This window comes from Sorex fumeus, unplaced genomic scaffold (assembly GCF_029834395.1).
Source record: "Sorex fumeus unplaced genomic scaffold, SorFum_2.1 ptg000020l, whole genome shotgun sequence".
Taxonomy (NCBI): Eukaryota; Metazoa; Chordata; class Mammalia; order Eulipotyphla; family Soricidae; genus Sorex; species Sorex fumeus.
The window spans coordinates 8,245,781-8,273,434 of NW_026606077.1; the positions used below are offsets into that span (position 1 = coordinate 8,245,781).

At 43.8% G+C, this 27,654-nt stretch overlaps 1 protein-coding gene across 2 annotated transcripts; it reads left to right on the forward strand.

Moving 5' to 3' along the window:
* On the forward strand, positions 1 to 27,278 carry NUDT13 (nudix hydrolase 13). Of its 2 annotated transcripts, XM_056113344.1 has the most exons (9): positions 1 to 83; positions 9,327 to 9,418; positions 16,433 to 16,572; positions 19,064 to 19,198; positions 22,228 to 22,334; positions 23,439 to 23,564; positions 23,718 to 23,829; positions 24,979 to 25,133; positions 25,876 to 27,278. In XM_056113344.1, exons 2-9 carry the CDS (start codon positions 9,336 to 9,338, stop codon positions 26,068 to 26,070), a joined length of 1,053 nt encoding a protein of 350 aa, XP_055969319.1. In that variant the 5' UTR covers positions 1 to 83; positions 9,327 to 9,335; the 3' UTR covers positions 26,071 to 27,278. The 2 variants fall into 2 exon arrangements, with proteins under 2 accessions (XP_055969319.1, XP_055969320.1); XM_056113345.1 differs by lacking the exons at positions 1 to 83; positions 9,327 to 9,418 and adding an exon at positions 16,065 to 16,159.
* Positions 27,279 to 27,654: the final 376 nt, after the last annotated feature.

Sequence of the window (27,654 nt, forward strand, 5' to 3'; positions counted from 1 at the left end):
TCCAACTTCCTGGGAAGATTTGGAATTTCCTGGTTTCTGTTGATTCTAGACGCCCAGAAAGGCGCCCCCCAACAGAATTCAGAGTGAGTACAGCGGAACAGAAGCCTGTTCAGATGTTAAGCGCAGAAAGAATTTTATGGGGGAGCCGAATTAGAACTTGAGAAAGCTCTCCGGAACAGAATTTTAGATTTTCCTCTGACCTCTTTTCCTCGAGGAGACCAGGGAATGATGACCTTTTTGATTTATAGTATGTGGAGCCAGTGTTATCTTATTAACTGTAGCCAGTAATTTTCTGACACTTTTTGGGAAAACTGCTTAAGAGGCAAAGTGTGCACTCCAGCCCTTTGAGCTGTCTTGCCGACCTGTATTATTATTCTTGTTGTTATCATTCAGGGTTTAAGCCCAGCTTAGTGCTCAGGGATCAGCCCCAGAGGAACTCCAGGGACCAAACCCCCAATCAGCCACATGCAAGCCAAGTGCCTTAGCCACTTTGCCATGTCTCCAGCGGGCATTCTTTTTTAAATTAACGAGGAATATTATTTTTCAGAAAGCAAATCATAAACTGGCTGAGACATTGAAATCCTTCTCCCATCTCACTTATTTCTCAGCTTTGCATATTTCTCATTGCGTTAAGTTCAGTCATCAGTAGTAGACAGACTCTGAGGCCAGAGAGATAGTACAGTGGATTGGGTATTTCCCTTGCAAGTGGTCAGCTGGGGTTCCATCCCTGGCACCAGTTTATGATCCTGAGATCAAAGCCTGGAGTGATCCCTGAGCATAGAGCCAGCAGCTGTTTGTGCCTCTCCTGCTGTCTCTCCTCCTGAAAAACAGACTATTTTAAGAGTTATCTCGAATATTATGCAACCTGGCATCTTCTGAGTTAGACCTTAATCACAGATTCTAGATGAGTTTTTTTTAGATCATGCTGTAGTGCTTTATAATCTTCTGTTGAGGGGTTAAAGAGACAGTACAGAGGCCAGAGCATTTACCTTGCACGTGACCAACCTGGGTTCAATCCCTGGCACCCCATATGGCCGCCTCAGTCTTGAGCCCAGAGCCAGGGATAATCCCTGAGCACCACCGGATGTGACCCCAAAACATCTGTTAAGATGAACATGAGAATCATTTATTACAGGGAATTCAGAGAAATTACTACTCTAACCATAATTTTTTTGTTTTGGGACCACACCCAGTGATACTCAGGGGATACTTCCTGAACAGTGTTTGGGGTCCAACTCTGGCTACCCATACTCCACCCCTTTAAAGCTATCTCTCTCCCCTGCCCTCTTAATGCAGAGACATTACTAATTTTAAGGGATTTTCCTCATTTAATAGTATAGGGTAAAAGACAGTACTTATTACCTTTAATTTTATGTTATACTTTGTAGGCAAATGTGGGAAAATCAATTTCTTATATTTCTCTGTTGGATGCAGATATAGCTCAAGAATTAAATCTGTGCCTCCCAAGATTGTGCTCAGGTTGATTAATCTCCAATTGATTTCAGATCAAAAGCCATCATTCTACTTGTAAAATGAGATTGGTAATGAATTGATATATAATGATGCCTGGCCCCACTGTGGTCCCCTGAGCACCAACGAGTGTGGCAAGCAACTTACCCAACCACCCAAAAGAGAACTTCAAGTTACTGACATACAACCACAGGTCACGAATTCAGTCTGCGTGACAGCCAGAAATAGAAGTTTCCCAATCTCTCCAGTGCTTACTTCCCTCTATTTATTCTGTAAACAAAATAAAAGGCAGTTCTGAGCTGTAGCTAAAGTAAAACAGTGTATTTTCTGGGGGCCAGAGTGATGGTACAGTGGGTAGAACACTTGCCTTGTACCTGACCTACCCAGGTTCAATCCCCAGCATCCCCTCTGGTCTCCTGAGCACTGCCAGGAGAGATTCTTGAGTGCAGAGCCAGGAGTAATCCCTGAGCATTGCCAGGTGTGGCCCCAAAACAAGCACAAAAAAATAGTGTATTTTCTTGCGAGCATATAAAGGTAAAGGCCCTCCCGTTGATCGTCGATTTGCTCGAGCGGGCCCAGTAACGTCTCCATTGGAGACTTTGTTGTTACTGTGTCTGGCATATCGAATACTCTCGGTAGCTTGCCGGGCTCTCCGAGAGGGGCGGAGGAATCGAACTCGGGTCGGCCATGTTGGCCGCTTGTAAGGCGAACGCCCTACCCACTGTGCTATCGCTCCAGCCCTTGCGAGCATATATAATGTTTATATATCTTAACTTGTTAAAAAAATATTTCTTCCACAACCGAAGTGATGTACTGTGGTAGGGCGCTTGCCTTGTAAGCAGTCGAACCCAGGTTCTATCCCCAGAACCACAATTGGCTCCCTGAGCATTGCCAGGAGGAATTCCTGAGTGCAGAGCCAGGAGTAAGACCCAGGCACCGCCAGATGTAGCCCAAAAACATAAGGCAAACAACAAAAAGTATTTCTTCCACAACTTAATTTGTGAGAAGTAAAATTTTATCCTGGGTGCTGTCAGACATAAAATATAGTAACAGAGGCCAGTGCAAACCAAAGCAGCTATTCTGTTTGTATTGTGACACTTGAGCATCTGGGTGCGAGTCTCCCTAGCATTTTTCTCAGTTGTTTACCAGAATATAAATCAAATATCAACCACTGGGTTTCAAACACTATAAATACTATGTGACATCTCACACCCCTAAATGATAGTGAAAATCATAGCCATCTGAGAAACAAAGTGATTTTTTTCCTGCATTTTTCTAACATATATGGTTATCAGAATCTAACCCAAGTTCACCTTCCCATAGGTTAGAAGAAATTATATGCTCAACTTGAAAGTAATGTAATATCCTCTTAAGAGCTTTTTTTTTAAATAATGAGGTTCAGTCTGAGTATTTAGCAGAGGAATGGTTTCTACATCTACGTGTTTCAGAGAAGTCTCTACAATGAACTTCAGTGGTCATATGGTAGAAAGTATAATGGTAATACTTTAAAAATTAGAATGATCAGGGTCAGAGGGATAGTACAGTGGGTAGATGCACAAGGCAATCCAAGTTTGGTTCCTGGCATCCCATATGGTTCCCTGAGCACCACTAGGAGTAATTCCTGAGTGCAGGGTCAGGAGTAACCCCTGAGCACTCCTGGGTGTGGCCCCCCCAAACAAAAAAGAATGGTCACACAGGGGCCAGAGAGATATTACGGTAGCTAGGGCTTTTTCCTTGCAATTGACCTACCTAGGTTCTATCTCCAGCACCCCATAGGGTTCCCAGAGCTTTGCCAAGAGTACCCCTAAGAGAGAGCACCACCCTAAGCACCACCACCACGTGTGCCCTGTCCCAACTAGAATGGCCAGATGGTAAAAACCACTATTTGTGAAGTGAATTCATGAAGACAGGTCAGCAAACACTGTGACAAAGAGGAACTGGAACTGTTTAAAGTCACTTTCAGAGGATTGTAGAGCAGATAGGGCTCTTGCCTCGCATACGGCAGTTTTAGGTTCGATCTGATACCCCATGTGTTCCCCCATGCACAACCGCCAGTAATCCCAGAACACAAGGCAAGGAACAAGCCCTGGGCACAGCCAGATGTGGCTCCCAACAAAATAACAAAATAAAATCACTTTCAAGATCAACTATGATACATGAAATATGGAAATTCTTTTCTCTTTTTAAGCCTCCATTCTTAAAAGCTATTTTCTAGTAACTATTGGAGGCAGAGCTATAGTAGAGGAAGTATGGCACTTGTCTACATGCGGCCAACTCGCATGTCACAAATCACAAATCACAAATCATCCTGTTATTCGTCGATTGCCTCGAGCAGGCCCCAGTAACGTCTCCTTCATCCTAGCCCTGAGATTATATTCAAGGCTCTTTAGGAGAATGAGACCCATCATTGTTACTGGTATTTGGCATATTTGGTAGGCCACGGGAAGTTTGCCAGACTCTGCCGTGTGAGCAGGCTACATTCGGTAGCCTGCAAGTTTGTCCAAAGTAGGAATGAGATAATAAGATGTCATAATAAGATATCGCGGCTGCGCGGTTCCGAGAGCTGGTTTTTATAGTCTCTGAGTCTTGGCCGTTGATGGGATTACACGGCACCAGGGGGCCAGTTGGTGGGTATGACCCCCGCCTACTGGAATTTGGAGGATCTGGGTGGAGGATGCTCGGCCCAAATCCGAGTAGGCTTGGAGATCTCGGCCCCGGAACCCGCATGACTTTGTCCCTCTGCCAGTACCTTCATGTGTGCGGAGAGTGGTCTCAGCATGGTGGTGGCTGGTCCTGGAGGTCTTTGGCTGCCGGAGCCCTGATCGAGGCGGGGAGGAAAGCTCAACCCGCTCCCCTCCAAGGGGCCCCGGCGGCGGCGAGGACAGTCAGGCACGGGGGCAGATTCCTTTGATGAGCTTCTTAAATCCTGAGAACAGTCAGCGCTATGGTCCCCCAGTCACCCCAGGAGTGATTTCCGAGTGCAGAGTCAGGAGTAATCTCTGAGCACAGCCAAATGTGCCCCCTCCCCCCAAATAACAACAAAAACCAAGCCATTGAACCTTGGCAATGTGGAGGAGAACACATAATCTTATTTATTTATTTAGTCCTTTTTTTGCTTTGCGGTGTTGGGGATTATATTGAGATATGTGTTTGGCTACTGAGACACATCACAGGCCAGAGCCATAACATCCTAAAACTGTTTCCAGAGCTGGAGCAATAATACAGCGGATAGGATGTTTGCCTTGCACACAGCAGACCCGAGTTCTATCCCCAGTGTCAGTATGATCCCCTGAACACTGCCAGGAATTATCCCTGAGCACAGAGCCAGGGGTAAATTCTAAGCACAGCTAGATGTGGCCCAGCCCTCCAACCCACATTTTTAAAAAAGAGAAGAAAGGAGAGAAATATGGCTTAAGTTGAATTTTAAGATTTTCTTTTTTTTTGGGGGGGGGGAGTGGTGATTTGGTGAGTGGCAGCTATACCAGCTTATGCTCAGGGGATACTCCTAGGTACAGTGCTTGGGGTTGCTTCTGGAAGTGTTTGGGGCCACATGGTGCAAGGACTGAACCTGGTCTTCCTGCATGCAAAGTGTGTGCTCCAGCTACTCTGAAGTAGCCTCCATGTACTTGTACATCAGAGGTGTATATAAGGGACCGTTTAGGAAAGGAATTAGCTTTCACTGAGTCTCTGACTGTACCAGTGAAGCTATGACTTTTGGTTAAAATACGTCTGGCATTCCTTTTCAAAGCTGCATTACTAACTTGTCTGTATCGTCTATAAGCGCTGTGCACACTAATCCATGCATGAGTCAGCAGGCCACGATAATCTGCTCTTGGTTAAGGTTAATTTAGAAGCAGAAAGTAGGCAAAATATCAGGTAGCCAAGTTCAGTGTGCCACAATAGTCGTAAATAAAACCAAATAGTCTGACTGTTCTCAGGATTCAAGGAGCACTCCAAAGGAATCCCCTGTGACTCACAGGAATGTGGGGAGATGTGACTGAGAACTCTGGCTTGCATGTACCTTCATTGCGCATTTAGTCCCAGGAACCCCTGTTTTATTATACTTAATCTTCTTGTTAAGGGAATTTGTATACAAGGCTAAAAGTTTTAAGTCCATAAGTGTATAAAGGACTGGGGAGACAGCAGTCGATAAGGTGTGTGTGCCTTGCATGTGTCCAACTTGGGTTCTGTCTCCTGAAGCCTGTATAGTTCCCTGAGCCCATCAGGTGTTATCCCTAAGTGCAGAGCCAGGAGAAAGCCCAGACCACCACTGAGTGTCACCCCAACCCCCTGCTACACAACATAAATGCATAAAAATAAAATTACAAGTGCCCTTTTCTCTACTTACAACTTTCCCAAATTAGTCACCATTAACTGTTTTAGCTGTTTACTTCCAGACACATTAAAATAGGCCAGAAACATAATACAAGGATGAGGTGCTTGCCTCACATGCAGACAGTAGAACCATATAAGGTCCCTGAGCTCTTCCAGGAGTGATCTCTGAGCACAGAATCAGGAGTAAACCATGAGCACAATCGAGTGTGACCCAAAAACATAGACAAAAATGAACAAAATGTCATGGTGCATGTGACTCAGTAGTTGAGCACTTGCACATTTGAGACTCCAATTTCTGTTACCTTGTGGTCACCAGAACACTAAGGGAAGGACCCAAGAAGCTGGAAGTGGCCTATAAACCTCTCTCTCTCTCTCTCTATATATATATATATGTATGTAAATATAAAATTTTAAATATAAATAAATATCTAATTTATATACTGATTGCTATATGCTTTCTTTATATGTTGATTAGATCACGGTAAACTAACCAAATGGAATATATATAGAATATACCTGCAGAATATATTAAGAATTTATATTCTCAATCCTTATTACTGCATATATATTTTTTTCTTTTGTTATCTTCTTTTTTTGTTTTGTTTTGTTTTGAGGCCACACCTGACAGTGCACAGGGATTACTCCTGATTCTGTGCTCAGGGATCACTCCTAGTGGGACTCAGGAATGTATGAAGTGCAAGATATTAACCCAAACACAGGTAGATAGTGCCTACCCTGATGTACTGTCTCTCCAGCCCTCTTACCTTTTTTCTGTTTAGTTTAGTTTGGAGACCATATCTGGACCTGCTCCAGTCTTACTGCTATTGGGGATTGCTCCTGGCAGTGTCCAGGGGAACATGTGATACTGGGGATTGAACCCAGGCCTCCCACATGCAAAGCATGCACTCAGGGCTCTGAGCCCTATTTTCTATTCATTTTATTTTTTTTCTACTTACTTTAACTGTATTTTAATTTCTTATGTAATAGACTTCATTTGGCATTTCTGTTTATGTCCTTTATTTCCTAAGATAAATTTATGGAAGTCAAATTGCTAGATAAAAGGGGATATGACTGGGAATGTGGCAGTAGAGTACAATTCTTGCTTGTATAAGACCTAGATTCAATCCCTGATCCTGCCAAAAATAAATATCTTGGGCCAGAGAGATAGTACACGGGTTCAAGCACTTACCTTGCATGTGGCCCACCTCAGTTTGATCCCCAGAACCAATTGTGTTCCCACAGAGCCAGGAGTAAGTCCTGAGCATAGCTGGGTGTTCCAAAAGTTCCCCCAACAAAACAAAATCAAAGGAATTCAAAATTTTGATAAACATTCTCAAATTTTCTTCAAAAAATATTATATACATTTACGTTCTCAAAGGGCTGGAGCGATAGCACAGCAGGTAGGGCGTTTGCCTTGCACGCGGCTGACCCAGATTCGATTCCTCCACCCCTCTTGGAGAGCCCAGCAAGCTACCGAGAGTATCTCGCCCACACGGCAAAGCCTGACAAGCTACCCATAACGTATTTGATATACGTTACTGTTGAAAAACAGTAACAAGTCTCACAATTTGTTGTGAGATGTTACTGGTATTTGCTCGAGCAAATCGATGAACAACGGGAGGACAGTGCTACAGTGCTACATTCTCAAAGGTGCATATAACATGGAAGTACTGGCTTTGCATAATTTATTCCAGTATATTATACAGATATTTGGGTGCTGGTTCACTGGAGTGCTTTATAAGCTACACACCACATAATAGCTTCTGTGAAACTATATATTTGTTTTCTCTTTCCTGCTACAGCCCCTTTGGGGGCATATTTTCATCCTGTACACGTTTGTGCCCCTATTACTTGCTTAAAGTCAGTACTTAAGAAATACTTCGGTGAATGTCCTTGGCTAAATATATTTTACTCTTTACAAGGACATAGAGTGTAGCCAAAAAAGTCCAGGGATTAGTCATCAGTGATTCATAATTATGCAACCAAGGAAGCCTAAACATTACATGTTTCTCATTCCTTGGAGGTTTAGTGTTTAAGCTTGCGTCTCTTGGGCATAGTTAAAAGGCTGGTTGGTTATTTAACTACTGATTTTTCTTGTTTTATTGGAACCTTTTTGATGTTTTTTATGGCTAATGTGCAATGTGCATTTTATGGGGAATGGAGTTCAAATCAATATATAATTTTAAAAGAACTTCCTACAAAATAGATTATTAAAACAGATTTTTTTAAATCTTAAAACGAGATACAACAAATAGAAAATATCTTGGATCTATGTATGGTTTGCATGACCTTTTAAATTATCTACCTAATAGCTGGATTTTATTTTATTACAGGACTGCTCCTCCTTCATTTTCACAGGGAATTTGGTTTTGTTGTATTATAAATAACTTGGTTCTGTTTCCCAGGCATACCTGGTCTGTTAGGTTAATGTCTACCACTGTAACAGTCTTCAAAACTTCAGTGATCTAACAGATAGAAGTTTATTTCTCACTCACAGATGTGTGTAGGTGGGCAAAGATGTGGGTGTATTTGGTTGGTGGGTAGCTTTTCTTCAAGATTTTCCATCTGGTGATCCTGCCATTCTGGCATCTTCCAAGAAGGGAAAAATGAGAGTGGTTTTTGTAGTGCCAGAGATTAAACCCAGGGCCTCCAACATGAAAGGTCTCAACTCTATCATTGAGCTGATCCAGAGCCTCACACTTATTTCTTAACTCTTTCAGCCAAGATGAGAGCCATACATTTCTACTCTTGTTCAATGAGTAAGACACAGATTTGGTTCCACTGAGACACCAGGGAGAAGAAATATAGGCCTTATCTCGATTAACTTCTTTCCAGCAGTAACTATACAAAACAGAAGGATTTTTGTATCCCTCTGTGGGGATTTATTTTGTGGATGGCTATATGACAGTCTGTTGAAGTTTCAGTTTGAAACTTACTTAATATTGAGACCAAAGAACATACTTCAATTTTGTAGATTAGGAAAGAGGTTGAAAATCCCGCAGGTGGTTTGTGGTAAAATGCTATTTATATGTATTTCTTTCTTTTTTTTTTCTGGCTTTTTGGGTCACGCCCGGCGATGCACCGGGGTTACTCCTGGCTCTGCACTCAGGAATTACCCCTGGCGGTGCTCAGGGGATCATATGGGATGCTGGGAATCGAACCTAGGTTGGCCGCGGGCAAGGCAAACGCCCTATCCGCTGTGCTATTGCTCCAGTCCCTATATGTATTTCTTTCTTTTTTTTTTATTTATGTATTTATTTCTTATTGGAGTAACATTGCAGGGGACTATTCTGTAAGTCTCAAGTGTGCATCATTACATACATGCCAGTTTAGGAACCAGATCGTCTGACTCTTATTTAATTTCTCTTTCCTTAATAAAGAGAGCTTTTCTTGGCTTACTATATAACCCTCTTAGTGATTCATTACTTTATTATAGTGCCTGACCTGCTGTACTGTCTCTCCAGCCCTCATTACTTTAAATTTTGTACTATGAGCTTTTAAAAATTTCTCTTTTCTCTAAGGACCCAACAATGTCTCTGTATTCTGGAATTGCTTGCAGGAGAAAATTTTGTTGGAGCTATAGGCTGTTGTCAACCTATGTCACTAAGATGCGGTAAGTTCTGAACAAACTGAGTTTTGATTATTTTAGCTTTGAATCATCAAGCTCTAAAATACAAACATATTGGGCTAGAAAGTTCAAAGGGGTCAAGTGTCTACTTTGCAGGAGGAGTCCTGGATTCAATCCCTGGCATCACCTAGTCCTCTGAATGCCAAGCTGGGAGTAGTCCCTGAGCAATAACAAGTGTGACCCCAAGACAAAAAAAATTCAGTAAAAGAGACAAGAGCAACAGTACAGCAGGTAAGGCACTTGCCTTGCATGAAGGCTACTTGTAAATAAAAATTGGGTCCTATCCCCAGCATCCCATATGGTTCCCCAAGCATCGCCAGGAGTAATTTCTGAGCATGGCCAGGTATGACCCCAAAACAATAACAACAAAAATTTAATAAAATCTTAAAATTCTCTGTAGAGTATTAAGAATATATAATCTTAATAAAATCTAAAAGATTGTAAAGAAAATCTTAAATAAAATCTTAAAAGATTTTAATGAAATCTTAAAATCCTATATAAAGTATTAAGAATAAGATTAAGATTTACCTATAATAATTTTTCTTTCAAATTGATTATTGGGAAAATCCCAGACAAAAATAATCTAAAATGTCTGTGTGCTTAAATATAAATTTTCTTGAGGTAAGAACTTTGTAGTTTCCCACTGTAGTAGTCCTACATGCAGCAGTGTCTGACTCAGAGTAGACAAAGTATTACTGAATGGATGAATTAAAGGAGAAATTGATTTAATTATTAAATACTAGTTCTTAAAACACACTGTCCTCCCGTTGTTCATCGATTTGCTCGAGCGGGCCCACTAACATCTCCATTGTGACACTTGTTACTGTGTTTGGCATATCGAATACGGCACGGGTAGCTTGCCAGGCTTTGCTGTGTGGGCGAGATACTCTCGGTAACTTGCTGGGCTCTCAGAGAGGGGCGGAGGAATCGAACCTGGATTGGCCAGGTCGGCCGCATGCAAGGTAAACACCCTACCCGCTGTGCTATCACTCCAGCTTAGTTCATGAAATTTCCTGTAATTAAAAAGGATGACTGATCACCCAGCCCCCCCTCTTCTTCCCTAAGGGCTAAAGGTCAATGAAAGGTTGATTAGAAAAAATAAACAGAAAACAAACTACATCAGTATGAGAATATACAAGACTTTTTTTTTTTTGTCTCAGCCTGGGAAAATTTGAAATCTGTGTATTTGAAACCACTGGTGTGCTTTCATATAGGCTTGGGGGTTTGAATGTGCGCAGATTGGTATATTCTCCCAAATCCCAACCTAAGAACCGTAGTGATATTCCTGGACTGACAGCAGCGGTGGACTTCTTGGCAAAAGCAAATGTCCAGCCCCACTGGAGGGACAGGCTCAAAACAGGAGCCTCTCCCGAGGAAGCTCTGCTCAGCCGGAGCCCGGTTCAAACCCTAAAGGCATTCAGTGTTATTTAAGCAGATGGTCTTACATGAGCAAAGGTAAGAAAACAACAGAATTACAATCTTTATTTTAGATATTGTTGGGCATTTAGGCTACTTGTAAATAAAATAAGTGTGAGGGGCTGGAATGACAGTACAGCAAATAGGACGTTTGCCTTGCACGCCGTTACCCAGGTTCAATCCCCGGCATCCCAGATGGTCCCCCGAGCAGGGCTTAGTTTTGGCTCTGATTCTGAGTGTAGAGCCAGAAGTAACTCCTGAGCATTGGTGCGTGTGGCCCCAATAGAAAAACAAAAAATAAAAATAAATAAAAGTCTGTTGAAGAGCTTAAATATATTCAAAATGGATGGCAATTATGAGAAAAGATGGACAAGCCGTTAATAAAGAGGATGGTGGTGGGAAAGAAAGATGACGGCCGCAGGGGAGCCTGGTGGAGAGCAGGTCTGAGCCGGGGGTGGGGGCGCGATGGATACCTCATGGGACTGGGGGGGGGGGGGGGAAGGGGGGCTCTCCGGCCCGTCCTTCACGCCCGACCGAGGTCACCAGTTGCCCCCCACGAGCGGCTCTCCGGCACGGCCACGGCCACGGCCCCAGAAGCACAGAGACCAATCTCTTAATTATCTGACTCTCAGTAGAAATACTTGCAGGGTTAATAAATAAAATAGCAGAAATCCAAAACCATCATTTAATTCTTGAACCCAGCTGTAGAAAGCAGATCATTTCACAATGCTTTATCAGCATGGCTGAGTTTGGGGGGGGGGATAAAGTCTAAATAATAATAGTGCAACTTTTATCAAAACAATGAAGCTAGTCAAAGTAGACAGAGTGTTAACTAGAATTCATCTACCCCACAGACATGGGGGGGGGCGGGGGGGGTTATTGGGGTTCTTCGTGGTGAAAAATAAGTATTGGTAAAGGGAATTGTGATTGATATTTGCATGACTGAGACCTAAACTTGAAAGCTTTGTAATTTTTCCCACAGCGATTCAATAAATAAATTAATTAATTAAAAAAATAAAGAGGATGGTGAGGGGAATGACAGAACAGTGACTCCAAAACTAAAAGCATTTACTATGCAGGCTTGAGGCCTTGAGTTCACCACTTATGATACCCACCTGGGCCCAGCACATTTCAACTCTACTGTCTGGGTCCCCTTCCGGGCCCCCCCCCCCCCCACACACATAGCGCAAAGCCTCGTGGAGGTGAGCATCAGCTCTAATGTGTGTCCCCTGGTGAGCTGTGTGAGCACTGTACCCAGGAGTGGATGCCACCAAGGCCCTGGGGCTGGCACTATGACCAGAACGTGCACGAGTGTTACTCTGCAGAGTGTGGGCGGTACCATTGGGGAGCACAGCTTTGAGTGTGAACCCCCGTGCGCAGCCCCAGCAAGCTCCCCATCCAACGTATGTGAGCGCCACAAACAAGCGTGTGTGATCCCAGTTCATTATAACAACAGAAACAAAGGGAAAGAAACAGAAAAAAATAAGACAGAGCAAAAACCCAGAGAGGCCAGGGAGCTAGCACAAAGGGCTGAGCCCCTGCATTGTCCTCTGGTGGGACTCATGACCCTCCAGGCACTTTCAGGAGTCACAGCTGAGTGCCACACTGGCAGTCACTCCCAAGCACTGCTGTGGGCGGCCCAAAAGGAAGAAAAGAGTAAAAAGGGAAAAAAGAATATGGTATTGGAGCAGCAGTACAGTGGGGAGGGCGTTTGCCTCGCACATGGCCAAGCTGGGTTTGATCCTCAGCATTCCTATGGCCTCCCAAGCCCCGCCAGGAGTGATTCCTGAGTGCAGAGCCAGGAGTAAGCCCTGAGCATCACCGGGTGTGGCCCTATACCAAAAAAATAAAAACGAAAAGAATATGGTATGAAAAATATCAGATAACAAGCTCACAAATTATTGGGGGCTGGAGCGATAGCACGGCGGATAGGGTGTTTGCCTTGCAAGCGCCAACCCGGGTTTGATTCCCAACATCCCTTAGCACCGCCAGGAATAATTCCTGAGTACAGAGCAGGAGTAACCCCTGTGCATCGCCGGGTGTGACCCAAAAATAAAAAAAAATAAAATAAACAAGCTCACAAATTAGTATGATTCTAAATATATTCCTACATATGTATATATGTAGCGTATATGCATACATATAATATTAATAAATCATTTGGGTAATTCCAAAGTGTGTTCCAAGCTGAGTGCTAGGATTTCTTACCAATATTTATTTCCCTTTAAAAACTTTATTTTCTGGGTTTAGATAAAAAAATATTTTTTACTTTATACTAAGAAAAGAGTTTGTTTGAATGGGACCAGAAAGTTAGTATAGGAGGCTCTTGCCCTGCACACAGCTAATCTCAGTGATATGTAGTCCCCGATTGCCACCAGGAGTGATCCCTGAGCATAGAGCCAGGAATAGCCCTGAGCCAGGTGAAACCCTAAAGCAAAACAAAATTTATTTGTGGGAAGGGAGCACACCGCATAGTGCTCAGGGGACCATATGTGATTCAGGGGTCAAACCATAGCCAGCTGCGTTGGGTGTTTTCACAGGTGTTTTGCTCCTGGGGGATTATTTGGACAAAGCATAGGCCCTACCTCTGACCGCTTAACTGAAGGCAGCAGTGCTCACTCTGTTGTTTCTGTCAACTTCTAGGTGAGACATGCCTCGCCTTTGCCACACACTGAGTCTTTGTCCCAAAAAACTACGTGTGCTTTTAGAAATACTGCCACAGGGGCTGGAGCAGTAGTATAGTGGGTGGAACCTTGCCTTGCACACAGCTGATGCTGGTTTGATCCCCAGCATCCCCGGTGTTCCCAGGGGCCCATCAGGAATGATCCCCGAGTGGAGAGCCAGGAGTAAGCCCAGAGTGCCACCAAGCATGGTGCACATTTAAAAATAAAAAATCTCAGGCTTCTTTTCTCTTGTGTTTTTTGAAGGCTCATCATGACCTATTTTGTCATAGACTCAGGATGTGTTTCTCACATGGCTTTGTTGGTCAGCTCTGCTTAGAGGCATTCTAGATGCTGCAGAAAATACCTGTGAACTGTTTCCTTCTTAAAAGAGACTAGCCAAGAGTACTTTTCAGGGCTTTCAATAGGCAAAAGTAGTAATTCTTTGTCCCCCTTTATTTTTTCTTTACTTAAAATTTTTTTAATTGACCTACAATGAGATACACAGTTACAAGGTTATCCATGATTGGGTTTCAGTTATATAATATTCCAGCACACCACCAATGGCTCCAGTTTCCCTCCTGACACTGCGCCCCCATCACCCACCTGCCTCAGTGTCAGGCACTTTTCTTCTCTGTCTCTGTCTCTGCCTCTGTTTCTCTCTCTCTCTCTCTCTCCCCCCCTTTGGTCATTATGGTTTGCATTAAAGATACTGAAAGGCTATCTCATATATATATATATAATATATATATATATATATATATATATATATATCCCTTTCCCTCCTTTCAACACTCAGTTCTTGTCCAGAGTGATCATCTCTAACTATTATTGTCATACTGGTCCCTTCTCTATCTAACTGTCCTTTGTCCTCCACACACTTGTGGCGAGGCAAGTTGCCAACCATTGACCAGTCCTCCTGGCTCCTATTTTCCCTGGCCTTGGCTATTAGTCTCATACTATTTTTTCAATATCCCACAAATAAGTGCAGTCATTCTGTCTCTCCCCTTCTGACTCATTTCATTCAGCATGATACTCTCCATGTTCATCCATTTGTAAGCTAATTTCATGACTTCATTTTCCTAACAGCTGCATAGTATTCCATTGTGTAGATGTACCATAGTTTCTTTACCCAGACATCTGTTGTTGGGCACTCACTCAGGAAAAACAGTAATTATTAAAGCCCCAGAAGCAGAATCGATATTCAGTCATCCAGAATCATGTGCCCTTTGATCTAAATGCCAAGATTTTGTTTTGTTTTGTTTTGGGGCCACACTCAGTGCTACTCAAGGGCTCCTCCTGACTGTGCACGCAGGACTCACTCCTGGCGGTGCTGACAAGGCCATATGGGATGCTGGGGACTGAACCTGGGTCGACTGCGTACAAGGCAAGCACCTTATCTGCTGTACTATCTCATCAGCCCTTATTGCCAGCATTTTTGAATGGATAAACTTAGCCATCCTTAGCAAGCTTCTGGAAAAGAGTAAAACTTCTCCATCAAACAATATTTATTTAAATTTTTTTTTTTCAGCTGGGAGGAGTACCTTCCCAAGCAATGCTCAGTGGGCTCTCAGGGCCACTCCCAGTGATACTCAACCAACCAGTCAGATGATTCCATCCTAGGCCCTGACTTGCTGTACTGCAGTGCCTGGGGTTTCCAGGATCCCTCCTCAGCAGCTCTACCTGAGTAGCCTTGTCTACTGGGCTTGACCTTGGTGCCTCAGGCGCTCAAGGCTTGTATCCAGTCCTTGGAGCTTTCTTCCAGGCCCTCTAGTTCGATTTCTTTTACAGAAGCTAATTATCGGACTTCTCTTTTCCACAGTTTTATTTTTACCTGCTGAAAACATTGCACTGATTAAACAGATGAAGTTTCACTTTCCCACCAATGATCCCTTTGAGTCGTGAGATAAATAGCTAATGTGTGAAACAAGAGTTCATTGAAACTAAAACTTGCTTTTTCTGTTCCCTTGGCTGAATGAGATGTGTGATTTGGTGATGGTGTCATGTTGCTCTTTGCAGTGATTAAAGGCTGCCCCCCCACACCACCTCTCTCTCTCTCTCTCTCTCTCTCTCTCTGTATCTGTGGTTGATGGTTTTCTCTTTACTCCTCAGCATGTAAATTCGTACTTCACAGGGTGATATTGGCAAAGTAGCTTGAGGTTCAATTCAGTAAATATTTATTAGCCTTGAAATTCCACTCAATAAATATTTATTAAATTGAGCCATTCAGTATGCTAATTAAGGCACAGAACTAAGGCTGGTCCTACCCTTAAGGAGATCATTGTGTTTTAGGAGAAACAAAGGAATTTGAATGAAAGTACGATGTATGTGCAACCACAGAGAAATGGGCAAGGTACACAGTAGGGCAGAGGAGGGACTGACTGCCTGACCTCAGCTCCGTTATGGAGCAATTTTGGGTGTAAATAAATACAATCAAATAAACATGGTAGGAGAGAGATGCAAGAGCAAATCCTGCAAAGAGGAAGTCTATACACGTACTGAAGCAGGGGGCTGCCTAAAGCATCCTTGATCCCAGAGTATGAGGAGGAGGAGGAGGACAGACATGAAAAGAAGTAGAAGGAGGAAGAAAGAAGATGAGGAGGGAAGTAATGAAGGAGAAGGGGTCAGGAGCCTCAGGCACATCAGTCGGGTATTTCTCTATATTCAAACCACAGTCAACAACACTGAACGCGTGACATTCAGACTACAACCACCAGACTTTAGAATTTGGCTGTCAAGGTGTCAGGCTGTGGGGGGAGGGAACCAGAGGACACTGGTGGAGGGAAGTTTACTCTGGTGGTGGGATTGGTGCTAGAACATTACATGTCTAAAACCGAATTATCAATAACTTTTTAAATCATGACTCTTTTTTTTTAAAGTCCTGAAGTGTGTTTTGTAATGTTTTGGCTATTTCCAAATACAGGTATTTACTGGAACTGAAAGAAGATGATGATGCGTGTCAAAGAGCCCAGCAGACAGGAGCGTTTTACCTCTTTCATAACCTCGCTCCTTTGCTTCAAAAATCTGAACACAAATACCAGGTGCCCCGGCATAGCCTCGCGGGTAAGTCCAGACAGAATCGTTGACCTTTTGGGGAGACCAGCCTCAGGCCACTGAAGCCAGACTGCTTTGAATTCCTGAGGAGAATCCTGCTGGCTAGTTAGTACATAAACATGAGTTGCTCGGGCAAGCATTTGTTGGGTGATGACATGAACTGTGTTATATGAACTACCTGAAACCAGGAGCTGGTGACCACTGTCCAATTTGGAGCCTGCTGCCTGACTGGCAAAGAAAATGAAGTGTTCTTAGACTCCAGCTGTAATCATCATTTACATATTACCTGGGCTGCCTTTGCACCCCTTGAGCAGAGTTGAGTAGTTCTGAAGGAGCCCGGATGACTCACAGAGCCTAAAACACTTTGCCACCCCCTGCCTTAGCCAGTGATTTCTCCCTCTGCACTTGCAGTGCTGGGATCCTGTTTAAGATTTGCATCGTGACTTCATTTCTTCTGGAAGAGTGAATACTAGGGCCTGGAGAGGTAGTACAGCAGTTATGGTGCTTGCCTTGCATGTGCCTACTCAGGTTTGATCCCTGGCACCACACATAGTCCCCTGAGCACTGCCAGGAGTAATTCCGGAGTGCAGAACCAGGAATAACTCCTGAGTATCATCAAATATGACCCTCAAAAAAAAAGAGTGAACACTAAAAATGAGTTCAGTTAGAGAGAGTACATGATTAGAGGTCTCTGCTGTCAGGATTTGGAACTCTAAACACTAGCTCTCAGTCTGATGGGCGCCCACTGGCTTGAAATACACTGCCAGGATAGTCCCCTCTTGCATCAGACCTATAGTAGTAATTTTAGTGCAGAAGAATATAGGAGACTGTCAGATGGCACGTAACCATTGTTTTATTTGGGGACCATAACCAACTGTGTTCAGGGCTTATTCCTGGATCTGCACTCAGAAATCACTCCTGGTGGGACTTTGGGGATCATTTTGGGATGCCAGGGATCAAACACAAGGCAAATGCGTTACCCTCTGGACTGTCTCTTTGGCCCTGGCACTAAACATTATTTAGCAATTTAGCAACGACGTGTTATATTAAGAAACACTGACTATGAACTCTTGTGGAGAAGAAAAGGTTTTCTTCCTTATGCAGCATTTGTCTTGTACACACTGGAATTGCAGACGTGTTCCCTACCTTGGCCCATGAAAGCAACAGCATCTGGGTAATAAAACTGGTTTGGTCTCTGTCATTTTGAGATTAGCACATTTTCTTTCAGTCCTGTGATAAGCTGTCACCTATCTTTTTTGTGTGTTTGTTTGGTTTTTCGTGGGGTTCTTTTTTGAGGGGATTTTGGGTCACATCTGGTAATGCTTAGGGCTTACTCTATGTTCTGCACTCAAGAATTACTCCTGGCGGTGTTCAGGGAGCAATATGGGATGCTGGGGATCTAACCTGGATCAGCCACATGCAAGGAAAGCACCTTACCTGCTGAACTATCTCTCTGGCTCCTGTCACAAATCTTTTTTTTTTACGAATCTTTTTTCAAACTTTTAAAAAATTTTATTTCATACATTTATTCACATTAATTGATTACATTCAATATTTCAATCCCACCACCTTCCCACCACCATTATTTTGAATTTTCCCACCACCATTCAAGTCAGAGGCAGCTGCTAGATAATTTATTTACTGTTGTTTATAATGAATATCACGAGAGGTTGCGTGGCTGCAAAAGCAGTTGTGCGCTTCTGGATTCTAAAACTGTAAATGGTCAGGGTCCAGAGACATTTCCGTAGGGAGCTAATCCATTTTGAGATTCATTTGGGAGTCTCTGGGTCAAGGCCGCTGATGCACTGAAATGGCGCCTGGAGGCAGGAGGCAGATCCTGGGCGTGACAGCCAGACCCCAAGCGGGCGGGAATACAGGAAGGGATAGCCTGTCTCCGCAAAGATATGGCCTGGAGTCTTAGTCCTTGAACCCGCATACCTGGGTTTTGCTCTTGGAAGCTCGTGGCCATCAGGGTTTCATCTGGAGCAGGTGGAGAGGGCGCGCCTGCTCCATCTGAAATGCCCCATGGAACTGGTATGGGTCCGGAGAGATTTCCTGCAAGTGCTGTCTTCCAGGATTCACTCCTGTGTCTCTCTTTTTTCAAACTTTAATTTTATCTTAGACACCATGATTTAAAACATTGTTAATGGTCGGGTTTAATGCATAGAACTTTCCAGCACCACACCCTCCCCAGCACACCTGCTTCCCTCCTTCATTGTCATGTGTCTTCTGAACTTGGGGATATGTTCCTTCATGAAATAGACATAGAGTAATGCAGTATTAAATAGGGAAAACATTCCTTCTTCTGTCTAAACTCCCCAGATTGCTTAAGAAGATTGTGGCTTGAAAGTTAAGTGGTTAAACTGATTATATATGTGACTAACTCCAGGACAAGTTTGGAACGACATCTTCCTGGTTCAAGTTGATTTCTGGCAAGTCGGCGATGGCTGTGTGGTTTAATTAAAACTCATTTCCCCCCTTTTCCTTTTCTGCTTTTTAGAGTTGAAAAGCCTCCTGGGTAAGTTTGGACAGGATGCACAGAGAGTAGAAGATTCTGTATTGATTGGATGCTCCGAACAGCACGAAGCATGGTTTGCTCTGGATCTTGTTCTAAACAGCTCCTCTTCCTTAAATGGTACAATTGCAGCTACTAATGGGCACCTCTAATGGCTCTTAGATGCCGGGATTTCACAGTAATAATAAAATTCAAAGAAAATTTAAGTAAGTGGGTAAGTCACTTACCTTGCAAGCTGCTGACCCAGGTTCAATTCCTAGCACACTATTTTGGCCCCTGAACCTGCCAGGAGTGATGCCTGAGAACAGAGTCAGCAGTAAGCCCTGAGCACTGCCCCATCCCTACCAAAAATTCAATATGCCAAACACAGTAACAAATAAATAAATAAAAATTAAAAACTGAAGGGCACAAGAGAATTATGATCTATTATCACTTACTTAAGTAAATCAAAGAACATATTAATGTCATGTTTCTAGGTGGTCAGGATGTTTTATGTATTGCTCTCTGAACCTTTATGTTATTTTATTTGCTGTGGTGTTGGGGATGGAACCCTTAGCCTCCTATATGCAAGGCATGTGCAGTATCACTGAGCCACACATGACAGACACTCTTTCATAGGTCTTATATCTCAGTATTCATAAAGAATGTTTTGAGTGAGGAGATGACTCAGAGGTCTGGGGTGTGTGTTTTGCCTGCGGGAACCATGAATTGGATCCCCAGCACCACAATCCCATGGGAGTGGTCCCCAAGCACTGAGTCAGAGATTGCCCCTGTGCAGTACCAGGGTAGCCCCCAACCCACCCATCCAACTAAATAACAAAAGAAATGTTTTTAAATCCATGACCTCCTTCTTTTTTTCAAATTAAATTATTTCAGTTATTTTTATACAAATTTCGTGATTTACAAAGACGTTCATTATACAGTTGTTTCAAGCACTTAGTGTTCCAACACCACTAGTATGACCTTCCCTCCATCATTATCCCTAGTTTCCCTCCGAATCCCATCCTGCCCCGTCATACATAACAAATTTACTTTATATTGCTTATTCCAAGAAAGCTTTAAGAACTGGCAAACAGAATGATCAGAAAATAAATCAGTAAGAGCCAGTTAGTGACTCCTATATGATTTTGACCTATGTAAATAAAAAAAAATTAAAAGCATTTAATACAATATAATAAAATGCCTATTCTCATTTACATGTATGTTTTCAACTCAAATCTAACGTGTATTACATTAAATTCTATTTTACACTTGGATCTTGTTACAGTAATAATCATGTCTCATCTGTCATTAATGACACTTTTAAAGCAATTTTGTTTTTTAATTTTGGAGTTTAAGTGGAATAGGTACGGCCTACATATGTAAATTTTACCCTTACACTTTATATAACATAAACACTGTAGTTTACAAAATTGTTCATGATGATTTGTTATAGGCATTAAATATTCTAGCATCAATCCCACCAGCATTACACCTTCCCTCCACTGTTGTCTCCAATTTTCCCAACCACCCCTTAAGCCTGCACCCAGAGCAGGCCCTCAGTAATTATTTTATACTGTTTCTTAGCAGTAGTTTTGAAGAGAGTGATCAAAAAATGTTTTCTTAGAAGAAAATTAGTGGAAATTGTTGTATGTCACCATGGAGCCATTAGATCCTTGTATATTACTAAGATGTTGTTACAGGCTATGTTTTGTTCTGTGTTTATGTTTTGTTAATTGAGATTGGTTGCCGTCCGCCTTCCACCCCATCCAATCCGCGTGCTACCACTGATTTAACAGTGTTGTAGAGTTTGAGGTGTCACTCCAGGAAGTTCAGAATTTTAAGGGGGTAGTACAGCTGGAGTTAAAATTTTAACTCGGTGGCTGCTTTGGTGTGTGTATGTGTGTGTGTGTGACTGGTGGGGCTTCCAGAAGTACACGGAGGTGGGGAGAGGCAGCCCATCCCAACCCTCTGAAAGCCTGGATATTTCAGTCACAAAACCCAAGTACCTGAATTATTCAGCAGGTTAATTTCTGGGTGAGGCTCATCCTGAGGCACTGGAGTTCTGTCGGGGCATGGCGGTTATTGTGGGCGTAATTAGCTGCTGGGGCTCTGTTTGTGGGGGCACTGGGCTGACTCACCCCACTCTAGGGTGCCCCGGTTGACTCAACCATGCACGGGTGTGTGGCCTCATTCTTACTACTCTACCACTGCAGGCGAATAAAGAGGCCTTGGCAAATGAAAACCAGTTTGCTAGAGCCCATGGCTGTAAGTTTCTTCACTTCCATTTCAGGGGCTAAAATGTAAATTTAGGTATAAGTGCAGTGATACAAGAATGAGGTCTAGAGAGAGAGAGATCCTATCTTATCTCTTTTCCAGCGATACTGTATGCCTAGTGCAAGTTTTCTTATTAGCCAGAAGAGAATCTTGAGAAAAAAGTGTTTCCTGTTCTCCAAATTCACCCAAACCTATGAATCACCTGTTGATTTTTCAAAATCACATGGTAGCCTCTCTCCACATCAGCTGTTTCCAGTTATAGACTTGAGGGCCAGTATATTTTTAATTTGCCCTCATTAAATATTATTATGCAACGTGGGAAATACTGTGCTTTTTTGCTTCTAATTTATTTATATACCCCCAATTGTGTGGTTGGGTAGGCTGGACATGGGGTCCTACACTCCAGCTCAGGGTCTACTTTACCTAACCTGAGCTCTCTCCTTCAGGCCTAGAAACACTTTATTTGGAGGGGGGTGTAGAGTCGGGGGAGGCACATCCAGTGATGCTCAGGGGTTACTCCTGGCTCTGCACTAAAGGATCACTCCTGGTGGGCTTGGGGGACCATATGGGATGCCAGGGATCAAACTCGGGTAGGCCATGTGCAAGGCAATTTCCCCATTAGCTCTCCAGCCCCCAAACTATTTATTTATTTATTTTGCTTTTTGGGTCACACCCAGCAATGCACAGGGGTTACTCCTGGCTCTGCACTCGGGAGTTACTCCTGGCGGTGCTCAGGGGACCATATGGGATGCTGGGAATCGAACCCGGGTTGGCCCGTGCAAGGCTAACGCCCTACCCTCTGTGCTATCTCTCCAGCCCCAGCCCCCAAACTATTCTTAATAGATCATACAGGTTTGGCATTGGTTTTACTTTCTTCTTTTCTAATTTTCCAGCTTCCTTGCAGAAATCTGAAATGGAGACCGAGCTACAGGGCTCTTTCACCGACCTGAGAAAGGCTCTCTTTCAGCTGAAAGCGAAGGATGCCTCCTTGCTATCCACGGTATACTTTAATTTCTGGTTTGGTAGGAGGAAGTTTAGTAAAGTGGTAAATGGGGTGGGGTGCGGGGAATTTATGTGTGCATAACACAGTAACACAAGGCTTGAGTGACATTTGATTTTTTTCTTTTGAAGATCCTTTTTGGTTTGTTTCGTTTTCAACTCAGCATGGTTGAAAGTGTTGTTCTATATTTTATGATTTTTAAAAATTGGCCCTTTCTGGTGATCTTTGACCAACTGAGTTGGAGTTCTGTGCAAGGACCCCAGGGCACAGTGCCGCTCTTGCCCTGTGATGCTTCAGATGACTTTGGCCACCCCAGTCAGGGGCTGCCAGGATTGCATCCAGGATGCTTGGGGGACCATATTGCACCTGGGATCAAACCAGGACTGGATGCACGCAAGACATCTGCCTTAACCTTATAACACATATTTAATATTATAATATATATTTATCATTATATATAATAATGTACAATATATATTTTATATGAGACCCATCATTGTTACTGGTATTTGGCATACTGGGTACGCCACGGGGAGTTTGCCAGACTCTGCCGTGTGGGCAGGTTACATTCGGTAGCCTGCCAGCTTGTCCAAAGCAATTACCAGTAACAATGATGGGTCTCATTCTCCTAACCCTGAAAGAGCCTTGAATATCGCACTTTTTAGATTCTCAGGGCTAGGACGAAGGAGAAGTTACTGGTGCCTGCTCGAGGCAATCAGTGAACAACAGGATGATCGTGATCGTGATATTTTATATATTACGTGATTCAAATAATTCACAATGCCCTAAAGATATACCTTCTATTATTTACATTTCAGATGATGGAGGCATATACTCAGGTAGTTTATCTTCAAGTTAAGTAGTTAATAACCATTGAAAGTAGGTGAGCTGGAAAAGAATGGCATTTACCTTTGAATTCTATTTTATTGTTATTAATTTTAATTCAGCATTAAACCCAGGAATGAAGTGTTTTCCGTACATGAACAATATCTGCTTTCCAGTCTGTCTCCTTGAATTGTTCTGAGTTTCAGCTCAGCCGCGCATTGCTGTTAATGAGCGGTACTTTCTCTCCAAATAAAACCAAGCTTCTCTTTGTTCTCCTAGGCTCAGGCCCTTCTGCGTTGGCATGATGCTCATCAGTTCTGCAGCAGAAGTGGGCATCCCACCAAGAAGAACATGGCAGGCAGCAAACGTGTGTGCCCTTCCAACAACATCATCTATTACCCACAGGTGGGCACTGCTTTAGATGGACAGCACTCCGGGAAGGCTGCCAGCTGCCGTGTCCTGGGGATGGACGTTTGTGCAGCCAATGAACTGGACCCTCCACTCCTTTATCCCACCCACCAGTCCCCAACCGAGGGTCTGTTCCCTCCTTCTTCCTAGATGGCTCCTGTGGTGATCACACTGCTGTCAGACGGGACCCGATGCCTGCTTGCCCGCCAGAGTTCCTTCCCCAAGGGAATGTATTCCGCCTTGGCGGGTTTCTGTGACATGGGTAAGGGATTAGGGCTGCACAATGGTCATGGAGGCATGGAAGATCCTCAGCTGTAGATACTTCTCTGCTCTGGTGCCATAGTGCCTGAACTCTCGGGCACAGTTTCCCTTATTATGTCAAGGAACTGCCTTTGGCCTACTAAGTTTCTAGGGTTTTAATAGGAAAAACTTTTAACTCAGCATAGTTGAAAGCATTGTTCTAAATTCTATAATTTTTTTTATTGTACTCTCACATTTCTGTCTGTCCATTCCTTCCGTCAGCCATCAATCCAACTTTTATTTTGGACCACACCCTGTGGTGTTCAGGGCTTCCTCCTGGCTCTACACTCAGGGTTCACTTTTGGTACCAGGGGCTCAGGGGACCTCATGGGGTGCCGGGGATCGAACTCAGGTCGGCCATGTGTATGGCAAGCACCCTACCTACTGTACTGTCTCTCCAGCCTCAAGCCCAATTTTTTTTTTTTTGCTTTTTGGGTCACACCTGGCAATGCACAGGGGTTACTCCTGGCTCTGCGCTCAGGAATTACCCCTGGCGGTGCTCAGGGGACCATATGGGATGCTGGGAATCGAACCCGGGTCGGCCGCGTGCAAGGCAAACGCCCTACCCGCTGTGCTATTGCTCCAGCCCCAGATGCAATTTGTTTTTGATGCATAGATTGCAGATAGTAACATGCTTGCATCTTCCTAAATATTTTAGCATGCATACCGTCATATTAACTAGAATCCAGTGTTTATTTGCCTGTTTTTTTTAGACTAAGAATGTTTCAGGCTGATTTCGCAAATGGTGAAACATGAATTTAGACTTTCTTTAAAGCTGAGCACAGCAGTAGCCTCTCCAGTTGCTGCTCCTTTTTCTTTTTTGTGGCTCTGAGGCTCAGAGTTCTCACACATGCAAGGCCCTGGCTTACCCCAAGCAATATCCCTGGCACCCCACTGCCGTGCTTCGTGTTACAGCTAGCCAGGTAGGTTTAAGTACTGCAGTTCAGTACCCCAGTTGCTTCTGACTGTCGAGACCCAGAGGCAGAGGGCTGCCCCAGGAGGATTTCATGGAGAAGTTGGAGCCAGTTTTGCACAAAGCTCCTTTCACAAACAGGCATCTGTATCGCCTTCCTGCTGCAGGGCTATCCTGAATTAATGTGAGTGCTTGTAGGTGAAAGTGTGGAGGAGACTGTGCGGCGGGAAGTGGCCGAGGAAGTGGGCCTAGAGGTGGAGACACTGCACTACACTGCCTCCCAGCACTGGCCCTTCCCCAACAGCTCCCTCATGATCGGCTGCCACGCGACCGTGAAGCCCGGGCAGACAGAGGTGGGTTCCGAGGCTTCCCTTCTTGGTGTTTTGGTTTTTAGGCCATGCCCAGCAGTAGTCCTGGAGGTCACTCCCTACGGTGCACAGGGACCATGCAGTGCCAGAGATGGCAAGAATCGTTGGTAATTTGCCCTTTATGTTTTGGTTCCCAGAATGGAAACAATGAACTATTTAATATTAAATAGAGATTGATTTAATATTAAATGTATGTTGAGGGCCAGAAGGACTGGTTCAAGGTTGGAAGCTTGCCAGAGTTGGGGAAGGGGAGAGGGCAGTTAGGATAGAGAAGGGACCACCATGACAATGATAGTTGGAAATTATCACTCTGGACAGTAATTGAGAGCTAAAAGTTGGTAAAGGGGTATACATCATAACCTTACAGTACCTGTGCCACAAACCACAATGACCAAAAGGAGGACATTGGGGACATTGGTGATGGGAAATGTACACTGGTGAAATAACATCCTATGACTGTAACCCAGTCATGGACAACTTTGTAACTATCTCAAGGTGATTTAATTTAAAAAAAAAGAACACTTAAATATATATTCATCTCTCCTCTCTGAGTTAGACCATTTTTGCTTCTGAGCAGAACCTAGAATGAATAATCTTCTAGCATGTCATTCCCCATACTGTCTTCTAAGAGCGCTCTGTTCTAAAACTGCTTTCCTGCCTTTCCCTGGGTCTTCTAAATCTCGCAGCTCTGAACATCGTATCCTGTCGTTTCTCTAATGTCTTTCAGATCCGGGTGAACTCGAGGGAACTAGAGGCAGCTGCCTGGTTCAGTCACGAAGAAGTGGCTGCAGCTCTGAGGAGAAACAACCGAACTGCTCAGCAACAGAGTCGGGGGTTACCATTCTGGCTGCCCCCCAAGTTAGCCATTGCCCACCATTTGATTAAGGAGTGGGTGGAAAATACAGTGTGCTTGCCTGCTTAAGCTCAGATCAAGCTGCACAGCTTCTGCCTCAATATCCCAGAGAGGGGCCGGAGCCATGGTGTGGTGGGGAGAGTGCTTGCCTTGACCCCAGTTCGATCCCCAGCATCCCATATGGTCCCCTGAGCAATGCCAGGAAAAATTCCTGAGTGCAGAGCCAAAGCCAGGAACAACCCCTGAGCATCAAAGAGTGTCCCTCCCCTCTTTCCCTCCGCCCCCCCAGAGGTGCACGTGAGATCAGCTGATCCAGTGAAGGCAAGGAGGGCGAATCCTACACCAGACTCCTCCAAGGCAGAGCAAGTGAAGTTGAGACACCACTTCCAGGGTCATGGAAGAAGTTCCCATCAGGCAATCACAATGCCCTGCAAAGTTGCAGAGATGACAGTTGTCACAATCAGAGGAAAGCCTGAATCATTCCTTGGATATAAATATGGCCCTTGTTACCCACTCTCTCCTAGGGCCTTCGAATCTTTCTGATACGTGACTCATTGATGGTGGGTGTACACTTGTACCCAGTAGGATTCTGACTATATTATATATATAAAACCTTAGTAATAAGAATATACAGCAGATTGCAACCCATTACCGAGTAACTTTTTCTTGTCACAGAATTTAAAAATAGCACTTCACATTAAAAATTCAACACTCAGGTACCAGGCAGTTACATAAGACAGATCTCTGAGTCATTTGAAGGGATGACGAAAATCTTCTTCAGACGAGTATATTTTTTTCTTTCTTTTTTGGGGTCACACCTGGCAATGCACAGGGGTTACTCCTGGCTCTGCACCCAGGAGTTACTCCTGGCAGTGCTCAGTGGACCATATGAGATGCTGGAAATCGAACCTGGGTTGGCCATGCGCAAGGCAAATGCTCTACCCGCTGTGCTATCACTCCAGCCCCCAGACAAGTGTTAAAGTAAGGTGCAGTGGTCTGCCAAGGTGGTTGCATCTCCCACTGCTCCTTTTTTATGCATCTTGTTGATTTTGTGATCCAGAGAAAAAACTGCCAGTTTTCCTACATGTGTAACAGTTGCTGCCATTTGCACACTCAAGTGTTGTGACCAGCTAAGGGATTGTGAAGATGAAACCCTTTCTTGAGGTTTATGGGATAATCTAAAGCTAGGCTTTCTATGTGCCATTCATTATTTATATGTGCCATGTCAGAGAGGAGACACTCTATCTGGAAGAAATAAAGTAAAATTTGATCACTTGGTTCAGATGTGTTTTCTTGTGTTTTCCAAAGAAAATAAGAAGATTGCAAAAAACGAAAAGGGGGGCACGGAAGGGAGTGGGAATCTTTATTCGTGTGACAGACATTTATGTCCAGGTTCCAAGTCTGTGGAAGGACTGAAGCAACAGGTAGAAGAAATGGAGCTTGACTGCAAAGGGGAATATTGTGAGAAGTCATCATTTCAGATGGTTCTTGGCACTCATTAGTGATTAAAGACACAAGTGCCAGAGTCTTCAATAAGAGATCTAGAACCAGAAAAGCTGAAGTACTGAATTTCCTTTGGATCCCCGCAAAGGTCACTGTTTTCACCATTACCAACAGACCATCCGTGCTCTATGGAAAATCCCTCCGGAAATA